The sequence below is a fragment of the Simochromis diagramma genome, unplaced genomic scaffold (genome assembly GCF_900408965.1).
Source record: "Simochromis diagramma unplaced genomic scaffold, fSimDia1.1 OVJJ01000371.1, whole genome shotgun sequence".
Taxonomy (NCBI): domain Eukaryota; kingdom Metazoa; phylum Chordata; class Actinopteri; order Cichliformes; family Cichlidae; genus Simochromis; species Simochromis diagramma.
This window is the reverse complement of record NW_024386920.1, coordinates 459,370-474,961: the sequence shown is the minus strand read 5'-3', so window position 1 is coordinate 474,961 and position 15,592 is coordinate 459,370. Positions and strand designations below refer to the sequence as shown.

The 15,592-nt window shown below is 40.4% G+C and overlaps 1 protein-coding gene across 1 annotated transcript; it reads right to left on the bottom strand.

Annotated features, from left to right (window-relative positions):
* Positions 1-110: 110 nt before the first annotated feature.
* sh3bp1 (SH3-domain binding protein 1) lies at positions 111-14,738 on the bottom strand. Its single transcript, XM_040036517.1, has 18 exons — positions 13,350-14,738; positions 8,888-8,930; positions 8,461-8,565; positions 8,300-8,376; positions 7,758-7,869; positions 7,177-7,253; positions 6,992-7,079; positions 6,837-6,905; positions 6,646-6,736; positions 6,417-6,553; positions 5,558-5,669; positions 5,174-5,255; positions 5,017-5,097; positions 3,568-3,681; positions 3,362-3,459; positions 2,597-2,753; positions 2,095-2,465; positions 111-780 (listed from the first exon to the last, which is right to left on the bottom strand). Exons 1-18 carry the CDS (start codon positions 13,397-13,399, stop codon positions 494-496), a joined length of 2,151 nt encoding a protein of 716 aa, XP_039892451.1. The 5' UTR covers positions 13,400-14,738; the 3' UTR covers positions 111-493.
* Between the last annotated feature and the right edge of the window lie 854 nt (positions 14,739-15,592).

Sequence of the window (15,592 nt, the reverse complement as noted above, 5' to 3'; positions counted from 1 at the left end):
TTCAAGTTGGTTTAAAGGAATATTCCAGACACACTCTATAAACCCCAAAAAACTGCTGTAAAAAGTTTGAATTTTCGAGGACTGTTCAAAGTGAGCACAGCCACTATCGGTTTATGGGTGGGGTATCGTTTAATAAGTGAAATGCCAAAACCAGAGAAAAAAAAAAGTTTTCCCACACTAAAATAGCTTACACAAATACAATTGTTTTGTACATTTATGGACAATTCCACAGGAAAACAGGAAAATATTTTTGCTGTGAATTCATTTATCATAGGTCTATTTTTTTTTCTCTGACCGTAAAACCATCAGAATAAATAAAATTACTAGGCTGGTTACGGGGGAAAAAAATCTGCAACACTTAAAATCAACTTACTGAACAATCTAAACGTACCCAGCACTCTTTGTCTTTTTTTTTTTTAATGACAAAATATGAAAGTGTTTCAGCGGCTGTTCTGCTCGACTCAATAACAGAACTTTGAGGGACATTTGTTTCTCACTGTGCCATAGAAGGAACCTCTTTTGCCTGTGATGGTGGGGGAAGAGGTGGAGGGCAGTTTGGAGCTTTGAGTCCAGGCTTTTTCGGAGGAGGCTTTTTCATGCTGGCCTGCTGTCCTCGGGGTGCAGGCATCGGATGGGGCCTAGTGTCTGGAACCGTCGCAGGTGCGATCGGGGGTGGAGGGGCATGTGACTTGAGAGGTGGCGGCAGTTTTGGTTTGGAGAACTGAACCGTGACCTGCTCGTTTGGCTGGTTAGACTTGCTCAGGGGGAAAGTTCTCCTTGCTGTAAGAAAGATAGCAGGGGGGGGGGAATGACAGCACTGAGCGCACGAGTACAAGAAGTCATGCACTTCTGAAAGCGAAAATCACAAACCTTAAACAACTGAATTATATCTGTGATATACACTGTAAATAAAAGACAGATTTAGCCGCATTTTTAATGCCTGAGCTGAATCACCAGACACGATGTGATATTACAATAATTCACATACTGCAATTTATCACCTCTTTTGCAATTTATGTCCTCATATTTAAAAGATGTCATTATCTGTGTTATCCAGTAAGATAAAGTTATCTCACTTCTCGGTTTTTCTGCTGTAAAATGAGATTTTTGAGCAACACTGTCACTAAAACCTGCCCCAAATGTTGACATGTTGAGTCAGTCTTATATCAGTCTGCAACTGAAAGGCATTAAAATGGCAATTATATGCAATCTGTTTTTCCTAATACAGCAGTTAACACCAAATAAATCACATGTCTGTTACAATCTGCTCTAGAGGTTAACACACTCTACATGTTACATAGACTATAAACCTATCACTATATACATGTGTCAGGTTTAGCTACGGTTTCAGTGCTCGTACAGTCTATGTTTAGCCGATATGTACAGATATGTAATTTCTCATTCAACTATATTTGATTTATGTGTTTAGTTTACTTCATTGACAGAGTTTCATTTAAATTCTAGTATCAAATTTTGACATCTGGTGGAAGTATATGACTACCCAGTTGCTTTACATTGTATAAGCTATTATACAAATGCACTGCATTTAAGGAAAAATGGTTTGGTAGATAGATGAACAGCATGATACTTATAAGGCAACATCTTTCAGCCAGCGAGGCAGTTACAAAAGTGTAAGAGATGACGCATGAACCTAAAGATTGATACTCTGGTCAGCGGTGTGAGACTTCCTGTGTACATCCTGATTGTTAAAATAACAGCGGTAGATGTATTTTTCCTCATATTAAAATACATCGAATTACCAAGCCACTATTTTGACTAACGAGTCTGTACTGAGCTTTCTACAATGGAAAAGAAACAGTAAGTGCTGATAGAGATACGCTCAGTCCAAAAATAGCTCCTTTGGTAGGGATATTTATAATATGGTAAAAATTACCCTGATGAGCTCATCTTTATGTACTGAGATCATGATCTTTAAAATTTGAAAGATAATGCGTAATAGGATATCCCAGCTTCACCTGCGTCAGCTTATATTAGAGTAATGTAATGTCTCGTGTGTACGTATGAAAAACTAAAGTGCTGAAAGTGCTTCTGGAGAGGCCCAGCTCGACCTGTTTGACTGAACCTTTGACTTACGTTTAAACGGTGACGCGATCTTCACTAATGCCCTGGGAGAATCTGGCGGTGCTTCCAAAATTGGCTCGAGTTGGTTCTGTTCTGAGATCTGCCTCTGGGTGGGACTCCAGGCCTGGCCTGAGTTTGTCGCAGATCCCGCTGCTCTGGGAAGCGGAGTCGGGTTCTGGTTTGCTGTTGAGCTGGACGCGGCTGTAGAGTCAGAGGCCGGAGACGGGCCGGGATCGGTCAAGGATGAGCTGCTGGGCGTCCTGTTTGGTTGAGCAGGTGCTGCCGTCTCCGCTTCAGGGCTGCCCCACGTGGAGGTGCCACTACGGCCGCTCACAGAGCCAGATTTCACCAGGAAGGAGACGCCGCTGTCCTGAGAGGCTGTGCTGCAGGTTCAAGTATTTTAAAGAGTTTCCACTTTTTAGCATTTGTAGCCACTGAATATTTAACATCATATCATAACATATCTTAAAATATAAATATCTTTGATATGATTACTGCACTTATTACGCAGTACCTGTTTGTCTTGGAAAGAGGGAAGTGATATGCAGACGAGGAGGCTGTGGAGGAAGAGGAGGAAACAGTTCTGCTCAGTTTCCCCTTTTCTGGGACAACGGGAGAGGGCAGAGACGCATCCAGGACCTCGGGAAGTTCTGGGATCTCGAACGAGAGAGCTGATCAAAACAAATAAATAAAAAGAGTCTTACTCATTGCACTCAGCTGATGTACACGTTCATCCCCGTTCACATCATCTACATTCATCTTTGACCTGCTCCACTTGCCACGTGCACAGTTTCCTGTGCAAGGGTGCATCTAAGTGTGTACTAAGTTTCTGAGCGGGTGTTGCAGAGAGGTGAAAAATAACACAGGCTTTATTCATTTCCATGTTTTTGTCCCGTATTCTTGACAGAACAAAGCAACATTCATATTAACTGCAACTCGTGTTTTTAGCAAGATATAAAAATACAATAAAATAATTGTGGTTATTGCAAACACGAAAAGAAAAAAATATGTTACATTAAAACCACCCACACATGAACAGTGGTTAACAGCAGACTCAGTCAGAGCAACTGATACTGTGTAAAAGTGATTCTGTGAAGATCTGTATTGTTTGCGATCTGGCTTTCTTACCAGATAAGTAAGTCACATACATGCCTAAGGGCCCAGTTCTTCATTTTTCTGTATCATATCATATCCCCGCATCAGTGTATGTATCTTTTAGCCATGCTGAACAACAAGTCTTCAAAGAACAACTTTCAGTTTACATTAAGAGTGCATTTACCTTCGGGGAAGAGATCAGAGCTGTACTGAATAAGAGGCTCAATGACTGTCACCACCTGGACTGAAGAAGCTGAAGCCATGTCAAAGAGAGCAGCTTCCCTAACGAGGCAAAGTGATTGAGAGAGCAGAGAAGGACTCACATAAAGCACAAATATTGTTAACAGTGTAAGAACAGGAATAACTTGGAATATGATTAAACACACGTACCCCTCAGCTCGCGGCCAGAGCAGGTTTGGTCCCAGGACGATGGCGATGTTACTTGGTGTCATTTTGTTTATAGCCTGCTGCTCAGATAACAGAGACAGGAACTGGACCAGGTACCTGATAAGCAAGAAAAGAAGATGGAAAGAAAAAAATGAAGAAGACTTATAGACATATTAACACAAGATATATGAAGATTGAAATAAATATAAGACTTGTTGATTCCCTCTGCCATGTTAGCAACACTGAGGCTGTGCTTTGAAATAAGGGTAGTATGAGCCAAATGTTAAGCCTTTTAAGGTGGGCAGATATATCTGAGTGGTATCAGATCAAAACTTTGTTTCTCTGCTTTAAGTTCACTGCGTAGCCCACTCAGTGGTGTTACTTTTATACCTCCAACATGCACAATGAAATAATAGAAGCTGACTCTAAGTAACTGAGGGACAGGTACGTTTATATTCCAGGTCTAAAAAGTACACACAGTGATTTCACGATCACTAAAATGTGTTCAGAATTTGCAATGTGATGATGAGTCATCCCATAAGTCACGACACACTGCTCTCCCTAAACATAAAATGCCTTAAAAGTATCACCATTTGTATCGGTATTAGCAATACTGGCCCTGTATTGACTCGGTATCAGATTGATACCTAAATTTGCAGTATTGCACAGCACTATTAAGCCACACATAATGATAACATGTTGATGCATAGTTCACTGACTTAGTTGATGAGGTATGGTGGTCCTTAAAGGTCAAAAACAAGAAAACAGCAGCAAATAGAGAAATTCTGCAAAAGCATGCAAAACACAAAGGAAGTAAAATAAAACACAAAGGAAGTAAAATAAAACACAAAGGAAGTAAAATAAAACACAAAGGAAAGAGGAAAAATGGCAGCAAAAGCTCCAAAATAACGTGACAGCACGCTGCAGAAGTGAGACGCTAACAGTAAAGGGCTAACAGCAGGCATGTGTCCACAGTTACATGAATCATGTGATTAAAACACACATTACACAAAACATCAGGGTTGTTTTTTTTTTCACTTCTATTGTGTTTTACTAAAATTCCTTTGTTGTTTATTGGGTGTGTCTTGTGTTTTTGTGTGTTTTTGCAGTGTTTTTTCTATTTGCTGGTGTTTTCTTAAGTTGCAGTGCATTTGACCTCTCAGGTCCACCATACACAGGACCAACAGAAGCTAATTCAAGACACATTAAAAACTAACTAGACATCTGAGCAGAAACACAAGGGCCAAAACTGAAGCCAATACATCTTTTTTATATTGTCTTAACCACACATACTATATATATACAAAACAAAGAGCCATCATGACTCATGAGCCAACAATACTGCTGAAATATTTCAGTTAGGTAAATTTAAAAAACAACAACAACTTCTTCGTCAGAACATTTGATCGTGTGAGTGCAAAAAAAGAAAAAAGCTATTCACAGACTACACACCTGAGGTTGTTGTAGTTTTCAGGTGGCAGTTTCTTTAGAAGTATCTTGAATTGTTCCAGCTTCTCTGACAGCTCTTTCTCCCTATGGGGTCAGAGGCCAGAGTTAAGGAACACACCACAGTCAAAATGAGAAATGTAGAAATCGATTTTGTACAGACCCTGCTGCTTTAAACCAGTCGTTGTAGAGGTCAAACGTCATTAGAGGTTCGGGAAGTTCTCGGAGGTAACACTTCAAAGCTCCTGTCGACACATTCAGAAGTAAATCCCACCGTTAGATAAAAACACATATATTTATTAACCCAAAATATTGCACTTTGAATTTAACCTTCTTGCTGTTTTCTCAACATTAATAAACGCTTTTATATTGCACTGCTATAAATAATTCTAGCGCACTGAAATGGTGTTTTTGATGTTCACAGGAAGCTGTGCTTGGAGCAAACAGAAGAGGAACTGGGTTGTTAAAATGAGCTGTGAAAGTCACATTGGCTGGCCAGATGAGGAAGAGCCCTCATGACGGGAAATGGAAGAGGGCACAGCCTCACCTGCCACGGCGTGAGGGTCCATGCTGAACTCGCTGTGGTCCACCGTCCCTTGATTCAGACACATCTTCAGCCTCTTCATCACCGAGGCTGCGGCGGCCAAGCGAAACAGACCCTGAGGAAAGACGACGGTTCATGAAAAACGGGAGAGAAAAAAGAGCGTTCGAGCGGTAGAAGTCGCAACCAGCCAGCAGTCAGTCAGTTCAAATCAACATAACCAGGGAAAGCCCCCACGGCTCAGAAAGAAAGTGTTAACACCCTCTTTACTGATTATATATGTTTAGACACTGATTTTTTTCCACCCTTTCAGTTTGTCCATACAGTTTGTGCTTAACATGCAAAACTGATTACTTTCCCATCAATCTTAACTGTACTTTGTAGTTACTGCAAATGAACAAACATTAACACACCAATGCTCTAAACTTCTTTTTAATTTTAGTGAGTAAATCTGACTCCAGTTTTGCAGAGCTGCTGGCCCGTACACGTTGATTTAAATAGGACCTGTGATGTTAATTTGGAGCTCTTTTCTTTGTTCCTGTGATGCTACACTAGCTTTGGTTCAAAAGAATCACTATTCATATAACACTGGGCCTTTGTGCAGCTCCTCAATTCAGCCGATAGCTGAGCCGTGAGCCTGAGAAGACCATGTGATGCATTATAGTGATCCAAGAGTATACAAAGTGTCTAAATTAGTGCTTAGAGCAGCATAAATCCTGAGAGTTACATAACAGTAATAACCTCAGAAAGCAATATGATGTGCACTCAGGCGTGGACGGTGCACAGCAATTTAAGTGGGCAATGAAAGCACTTTTAATTTGCATATTTCTGGGTCTGAGTGTTATGACTGCGAACACTGCGGTACCTCCTCTCTCATGCCTGTTCTCAGCAGCATGTGAATACACTCCTGGATGGGCGCCGCGATTTCTCTGTTGCTTTGAGACAAATGTGAGAGCAGAGGCTCCCCGTAGACCTTCTGGTTGGAGAGGCTTTGTGACGACTCTGCAAAACACACAGCAGGCATGATGACACGTATCGCAATATTACATCAGTGCAGCGGATGAAACGCACGGACCTGAGAACACTCGGGTTACCTTTTTGACTGTGATCCTCTTTGAGTTCACTGATGTTTTTATCCAGGAACATGTGAGAATTCTTGTGGTATTCTGCCTGCAGCTCGAGAAGCTATTTTTTGACCAAGAGAGAAGCAGAGGCGGTGGATATAAAAAGAAACAAAAGTCAAAGTTAAGAAAAAGGTCACACCATTACCGTAACGGTGACTCACACGAATAAAGTAATTTGCGTAGTCATCCTCCTTAGTTGCAAAGTGATACAGGTCTGCAGAGTACTGGTCCTACGGAGACAACAGCAAAAGGTCAGAGATCAAGATGACGCCATTGATTCCAAACAGGTGGAAGACAGACACTTAAACACTTGTACCTTGATGCTCTCCAGCTTCCTCCAAGCTTCTTCCATTTCTTCCCTAAGCCCATCCTGCTTTGCCTGAGGTCCAGTGCTAGCCTGACTCCTGACCACACACACACACACACGCCGACACATATAAAAATTTGAAAAATTGTGGGGTGGGGTGTGTGGTTAAAGTGCAGGATGTTTAAAAACCTCACCTCATTCTTGCATTGTTCCAATCTGTTGTGAGCTTTGCAAACTGCTTTTTGTTCCTTAGAATTTCAGGTAAATCATCCTAAATGGACACAAAAAGGGAAAAAAAAAAGATTTTATGTGATCATTTAGTTACATCTAGAGGATTGTGCATGAGTGTAGTCTATATTTCTAAATAATCACATACAGGGGATGGGCAGAATATAGCAAAGGCTTAACAATGACGTTCAAGTGGCTACAAAAGCACAAGTAGTTAACTCATCTAGCATTTAACGACCTCCTCTGTACCTATAATGACGAGTTTTGACACCTCAGTGTACATCAGTAAAGTTGTGGTTTGATGACCATTTGAACAGTTTGGGGGGGGGGGGGGGGTTCCAGTTAATGTTTGATGTAAACTGAGTCATTTTGTTCAACGGGAAAGGGAACTATGAGAGAAACCCTTCTGTTCATGAATATTAATGAAGGAGCTTCACGGGTTAAAAAGTTAAAAAGCACTTTTAGCCTAAATTATATCAGAACATATTCTTGGTTTTGCTCATCACTGATCTTCTGTTCAGCAACATGAACATTAAGCTGTTGTCACCTCGCTAAGCTTGTTTAGTGGCTCCAGGACCTCCTTCTCCACTTTCATCTCAAAGTCTGCCAGCATGTTGGCCAGCATCTTCTCCATGAAACAGCACATTTCCAGCACCCTCCTGTCACACACACACACGACCAAATCATGATAAATATCCACCTCAAATCTGATATACTGTTTTGGAAATATATCAGAAGACATGCTATAAATTTCATTTAAAAGTGCAAATAATCAGATAAAGCATGTTCCTTCAGATTTAAACTAGATAAATCAATATACAAAGCAAATGGCATGGATGCAACCCATCAGGCTAACCTATTATAGCGCTAAACTCTAAATAAAGCAGATGCACAGAGCTCTGGTAGCAAGTCATAGACAGCATCCTCTTTCTTTTTTCACCCAGAACTGAAAACTCGAAAACCTCCACACTACAGTCATGAGGTTTTTGCATGACTCTAGTGTCAGTAAGAGCATTGGAGTTCAAGTACAGAACACAGATGGGTCAATGGAGGGGTGGATGGGTAACCGCAGAAGATCAAACCTGTCACCTGATTGAGGACTCTGCATCGAAGTCTTTCAGACTTTCTGCCATGCTGACAGACAGAAGCATCAGAGGAAGTTTTTTCTGTAGAGAGAGGAGGACATGTGACATTTTTCAGTAACTAACAGAGCATTTCCATAAACCACGCAGATGCATTAACACTGCTACCATTCGTTTTTCGGCCTCCAGCCCCGGTTGACTCTGCATGCAGCTCTGCAGCTTTTTATGGAGGACCTGAGCTGCCTTCCTGGCTGGTTCAATCCTCTGCTCCACCTTTGGTCAAACACACATACGGTGAACCTTAGAGCGTCTAATGATGGTATTTAATTTATTATTTTACTGCTATAAATGATGTGTGCAAACGAAAAATGCTATTGTTGCATAAATTTACATGAAATAGAACGTGGGTGGTAAGTGAATGTGTCCTCTAGTAGAGCTAGTAGAGCATCGCTGTGGTAACCATTGACAATATACAGCTATGGCTATAAACCACACTGTATCTTGAATAATACGTTATTCATAACAGTATAAGTTATGAAGAATATAAGTATAATAAAAAGAAATCTGTAAGGGTAAAGCAGATTATTTTTCTCACCATAACCAGGTCTTCATGTAGAAGGTCGGTAGCATCTTGTGACCTGCAAAAAAAATGATATTAATTTAGAAAAGATCTGCTGTTTAATGTATTGTTCTAGCATGATATTTAATGCAGCGGTCCCCAACCGCCGGGCCACGGACCAGTACCCGTCCATGAGTCGTTTGGTACCAGGCTGCAAGAGTTGAGGCTCGGGGTTAATCATTTTCATCGATAACTCGGTTTCCTTGGGTCTTTCCCGTGTGTTATTTTTTTTGGGACTGGCACTGGTGTTACTTACCGTGACACCTTAAAGGGCAGTCTGTGAAAATATTGTCGGACATAAACCGGTCCGTGGCGCAAAAAAGGTTGGGGACCGCTGATTTAATACATATAATTAAGCTAAGGATAACACGTGTCTGTTGATATTCAGGGTTTTCTAAATTTATTTAAATCAACTGAATTCAAACATGCAACCTTGGACTGTGATATTGTGCTGCTGTTTTTATATTCTGTGGTCTAAAAATTGTTACTCGGCTAATCAAAATGTGAAAAAATTCTGTTAGCTGTAGCTAAAAAGAAATAAATGTCAAAAAAGGGGGGGGGGGGCTTGAAATGTACATTTTGACTTAAAAATCGTATCGGTCTCAATGTTTGAAACCAACCTGTAACCTGTGCTTAAAACGGAAACTTGAAAAATGCTAGCATTAGCATGCTAACGTGCTCACAATGAACATAGCCAACATGACATCACACACTGGTTTTGAAGTTTAAAGTTTACTATTTCAGTCATTGCTATCTTTTTTTTACATATATATTATTACTTTTAAACTAGACATAACAAACCAGACCTGGACTTTAAGGCTGGTAAAAATGTAAATACACCATTACTGCTTCCATAGGAATTCAGAGGATAAGTAGCAGAGAAACTGTTAAAAACCGCAAGAGCTACATTTAAATTAGTATCTACAGATTACACAAACTGTGTAATCTTTTCATCTTCATGGCAGTACAGCTATAAAAAGATCGAACAAGTGTGGCTTGTTTGGAAAGGTTCTTAGCAGAAAGGCTCTACAAAAAGAACATTTCAGCTCAGCACGGTGGCCGTGCCTGAAAAAAGTACAAATCTTCTGGAGCAATGTCACAGCTCCATGTTTGACCAAAAGCCCCAGAGAATCAAACCCAGAGCTATACCCAGAGTATCGACACAAATGTCTCATGTATTAAGCACGATGGTGGAGGGGTGATGATTTGGGCTTGTTTTGCAGCCACAGGATCTGTGAACCATGCAACCACTGAATCAACCTTGAACTCCTCTGTGCACCAAAGTGCTCTAGAGTCAAACGTGAGGCAATCTGTCCGTCAGCTAAAGCTTAGGTCAGAAAGGACATGCAACAGAACATGATCCTAAACGCTGCAGCAAACCTACAAGAGAATGACTGGAAAAGAATCAAGGTGTTGTAGTGACCACGTCAAAGTCCAGACATCAACTTGAATGAAATGCACGACATGTGAGAGAAGAGTGGGTCAAAATAATTCCGTAACGATACGAGAAACTGATAAAGTCATACAGAAAATGAGTACTTCACACTACTACTTCTACAAACTGTTGAATCATGGGATGTACAGTTAAATCTAGTTTTCTAGTTCATTAATCGGGTAAAATACAGTTTCAGCCATTATTACTCATTTGTGAGACTAGATAGTGGGACTATCCAAAAGTTGTCCAGTTATAAATAGAGACCCAAACATCAAGTAATACACATGAAACACCAATATAACCTAACATAACCGAAATATCATGAATATATTCATGAATCTTTCTCATATATATGTAGACTTGGACGATGCATCACACCCTGCTGACCATCAGAAAGAATGCCACTTTAAGGCACTTCTGCACTGGCATCAGTCTTTTATATACAGTCATTTAGCAGGTAAGTGATGTTTACCATGTTGACTATCTCAGTTTAGCATGTTGCTGTGCTAATTAATATGTGCTGATTAGTCACAAACATAAAGTACAGCCCCAGTTGACTAGACTTGCTTTCAGTAACAAATCAAATGAAACTTTCACCAAGAAGTCATCGCAATTTTTTGGTGTATTTGAGCACACCACGTGATAAAGTTATTTCTGTACCGGGTAACTGACTTTCCTACTGTTTCAGTGCAGTGGCCTCGCAGTTTGCGCCTCTTCTGCATGGGGGACATAAATATATCTAAATGTGGGGGTGGTAAAAGATAAAGGACATTTTAGGCCTGAATAACATGCGACAACCATGACAACAGCCTAAGCATGGGCGTGTAGGGTAGTGCTGTGGTTTATTTAGCACCAGGTGGGGAGGACTGCAACACCACAAGTTTCTCTGCTGTCACAAGAAGAGGCAAAGCAATGTACAGAGAGCCGATAAAAGTCACTGCAGCCATTATGTTTGTGCTAAGCTGAAAGGAAACCAAGCCCAGTTCACAAAGAGTTCAGTTATGCTTCAGTACTTCTAAGGTATAGTTTTAATTCCTCTCGTGAATCTAAAATCTGGCCTTTCACAACACAAGGAGAAGAAATCCTCAGTAGGTGCTTGTTTTAGAGCACATATACTTTATTAGGAATTGTATGTGAGACCTTAGAGGTGTATGTGTTTAGATCAGTGTGCAATATGTCTATTTATATGTGTGTTTAATTCATCAGAGCTCAACGCTCCAGTACAAAGTGAAAAGTGCTGTTCGTGTTAGTTGGAGCCCACGTTGCCCTGCTGCAGATGCACGCTGCCGAGTTTATTATTAAACCAGAATGCGTCAAAGGTAAAGGGAGCACAGCCTGAAACCACACTCCTCTAGCCCTGCTGCATGCAAGCTTGTACCAAGAAAACCAAATAGCGCAAAGGTGCATGATTTAGTCACCCACTTCTTTGCTAACGCCAGTCACTCAGTGGTAGTCAACCACAGGAATGCCTAACATAATCTGGCACCTACTTTCAACTTTAAGGTGTTGTGCAAAAGTCTTAAGCCATCCCATATTACTTCATTTTTTTGCAAGGAAAACAGGAAATGGGTGTTTACTGAAACATGTGCAAACCTGCATGGAAATACAGTATATAAAGCAAAAACAGAGTTTTGAATAACTACCAAGTCTATTTTTCATATGACATATTTATTCTTCAGGGCAGTTTGAACGCTAGTATGCAGGTTTTGTGTAGTCTTCGGGAATAGTTCTCTGGGCTTCTTGGAAGATATTCAAAGCTGTACTTTGGATTTTGGTCTTTTGTTCTGTTCTCTGTCCAGATGTTCCCAGACTGCTTCAGTGATGAGGTCCGGGATCTATAGAGCCCAGTGCATTACTATTCCACTGTGTTCTGATACTGCTCTGACAGCGTGTTTGGGTCTTGAAGACAAATGAAGTCAATCAAACACTTTCCCCGTGCAACATGGCTAAAGTCCAGTAAATCTATGAGTTCTATCAATTTTGACAAGCTCTCCAACACCACTCGCTGAAATGCAGACCCAAACCATGACAGAGCCTCCACCGTGTGTTACAGATAAACTCTCCTGACCTGAATTTCAAATTTGGATTTAACACTCCATCAGACCCAACAATTCTCAGTCCACTTCTTGTGTAATTAGGCATACCTCAGCCTTTTCTCCCCGTTTCCCTTCAATAAGCTACCTGCCAGACACCCTTCCACTGAATTTCTAACGAGGCTTTAGCGAGCAGTATGTGAATCAGCTGAAGAGCCTTCAAAAAGCCCGGAGAACTGTTGTGACAAAGGCTTTTATTTTCCAGTTAATGTTTGCACTGTTGAAATATCAGTTTAGCAATTTAAAAGCAACCTCCTGGCAAAGAGCCACCATCTTTCCAGAGTGTGTTTCTAACATTCACCACAACCTTGAGTCAGTTTCTCTGTTCAGAAGTGCTCAGCCGCTCTGAGTCCGAGGTTTCCCTCAAAATCCAAACAGTATGAGTCACTTTAAAGAGGAACCAGCTACTTTACACACTTCCATCACACTGAAAGTGAGAACATACAAAAAACCAAATCAGATTATCAAACTGATACGAAAACTGCACTGAGAATTCCCCTCCCTCTTAGCGTTAAAGAAAATAAAGTCTCAAAGTAAAGCGATCCATCGTATTAGTAACGCAGCGGTGGATAATTTTTCATGTAGTCTGATAGCAGGAGTGGCATTAAGGTGACTGGTAGTATATGATGAGCATAAATGACAAAAATAAAGCAGAGAAGTCTCAGTGATATTTCCCTACAGACAGCCACCGAATACTACTGTTCAAGCTGATGTTGATGAATGATATATTCATTACACTATGGTCACGGCTGTGGTTACTGATTTCTTTATCTAATGCGGCAATATGTAACTCAAGGGACATCTGTCTTACATGACGCAACGTTTGGCGCCACAGAAGACCTTAAATTTACTTTAAATGTGATCATAATGTCGTTTAAATGCAACATTCAGAATACAAGTTCAGGCTTACCTTGTCGCAGTGCCCAACTGCTTCAGGATGCTCAGAGACTGCCGGAGCATGCTGGCAGCAGAGTCCAACCAGCCTTTCTACCTGACCTACCCACTCTTGATCGACTCAGCAAGGTATCCTGTTAATTAAAAAAGAAAAAAAGTGGAGGAAAAGTCCACACAGGCTCCAGGCTGCGTTACTGCATCAGGAAGAGAAAGCACAGACCGGTGGCTCTGCCTCTGCTTTGTCTGGTTTTTGTGTGTTTATGCATGCGTGTTTTGGCCTTCAGTTTTCGTTCTCGTTTCAGGAGCACGCTCTCAAGTCACGTCGAGCACAAGTCAGCGAATGAGGAAGTTGCACAGATGATATGCAGGCTGTGAGAGGGAAGAGAGATTTTTTTTTTGTTGTTGCATTGTCACACTATGATTTGACAGTCTAAAATGACACATGATGTGACAGAGAAGAATGAGTGGGACTGTGTAGGTATCATTTGACTTTTAACTACATGAAAGGTTGATCCGCCTTTGCAGACGGATATCTCATGAGGAATAATTTGCGCAGCGCTGCGTTTGTTTGTTGCATCTTGTAATTAGAATGATGCTCGCCCACTTAAAATATCCTTCAGGCACGGCTGTGGTTAATGTGTAGTTCTGTAAACTAAGGTAAAAAGGATGTGAAATGGCCGAAAGAGGAAACTGAGCTGCTGTTTGTAACATTTTTTTCCTGTCAGCTTAAAAGTTATTTCCATTTTAACGAGTCCACTCTATTCCTCTTTAAAAATCTGGGCATTTTAATTTTTGCTTCAGGTAGTCTGCTTCCTTTTCGGTTAACATTTTTAGATCTTTTGGATTTTTTTTGGTTGTTGTTTTGTAAACACAGCACTGACTTTCTGCAGTCTCTTTAAGTTTAGCGTCAAATAAGCGTAACTCGCCTTTAATCGTGTCTGAAGTTACTTTACTCGTCCTTTTAGCTCCGTTTCTGGATTCGAGAACCATTCTTATAATTTGGGATTTATTGTTCTTAAATTTATGGTGATTGCAAATCATGTCTCCATTCATGGCACACAGATGTTTTTATTCTTCTTGTTTCACTTTGACTTTAGATTTAGGCAAGCAGTCACAGAGGGCTCTCCCCTTCCTGTTGGGGCTCAGACACTCTTAGTACGAAATCTGTTACCAAAAACAAAAACTACAGTAAGGACACGTTAATCCCATGAATTAACTAGAAATGAATAATGATGCCTTAAAAAAAATTAAACATTACTGTACTTGTTAAAGTTTTACATTAAAGTTTGTAGAGTGTTTGTAGATCAACATTGCGATTTTAACAAAATGCACTTCATAACTCAATTAGGAGGCACATGAAATCAGCTTTTCACAGCCATTATGTTTTTCTGATGTTATTTTGTGATATTATTCTGTTACTTGTGTAGTGTTTCGCAAACAGTAGATAAATGATCTTTATTTTCACTGCTCATTCGCTAAGTTTTAAAAACTGCACGTGTAGGATTTGCAGTGAAATGCAATACGCTTAAAAATGTTGCTGTATTTGCTCCAAAATACCTTCCAGGAGGGAGCTATGACAGTTCTCCCTTTGGATCACGGTGAAATGGCACCTGAGCTTTATTTCCAGATTTTATTCTTCTTTTTTCTTTCAGCATTGACACTAAATCGATCAGAGGGTGCAAGTGAGATTGAACCAGCCCTCAACTGCCACATGCCTGGTGGCAGCATTGTCAAAATGCACATGACAAACAAACAGTCTTTATTTTTAGCAGTTTCCTGACCATTTCTTTTGGCTTCGAGTCAAATTACATTTCTGCAACACTGTGGGTTTCATACAGCACTGTGCAAACATTTTGAGCAACCCCTCGCCCCACCCCAGACTTTTTTGGTTTTTTGGTCATGCTTTAAGGCAACCTTGAGTAACTCAGCTCAAAGAATAAACTAGTGTTGTGTCTGCATATGAAGTATGATATTTAAGTTGTATCTTTAGGTATTTTGTTACTAACAACCTATCAGGAAAAAAATTAAAGAAACATTTTTTTCCAATTCTTTAGCTGAAGCCATGAAAAATACCAAAGATAACACAGTTTAACAGGTATAATACAGTAAAATATAACTCAGAAGTATAGTCAGTGTCCTGAACCATCTCAAAAACATGGATGCTCTGTTGTGGTTCGGGGTTGCATTTAAGCTGATTTTGAGGATCCTGTCAAAATTGATGGAATTCTTGATGCAAAAAAGCACCATTTGATGCAATAC

Excerpts from the sequence above, each read along its gene's own strand:
- sh3bp1 (XM_040036517.1), bottom strand. The coding sequence starts at position 13,399 with ATGCTCCGGCAGTCTCTGAGCATCCTGAAGCAGTTGGGCACTGCGACA. Across the intron at positions 3,682-5,016 it reads GAAAACTACAACAACCTCAG|GTACCTGGTCCAGTTCCTGT; the intron begins GTGTGTAGTCTG and ends CTTGCTTATCAG. Across the intron at positions 2,466-2,596 it reads CCTCTTTCCAAGACAAACAG|CACAGCCTCTCAGGACAGCG; the intron begins GTACTGCGTAAT and ends TTGAACCTGCAG.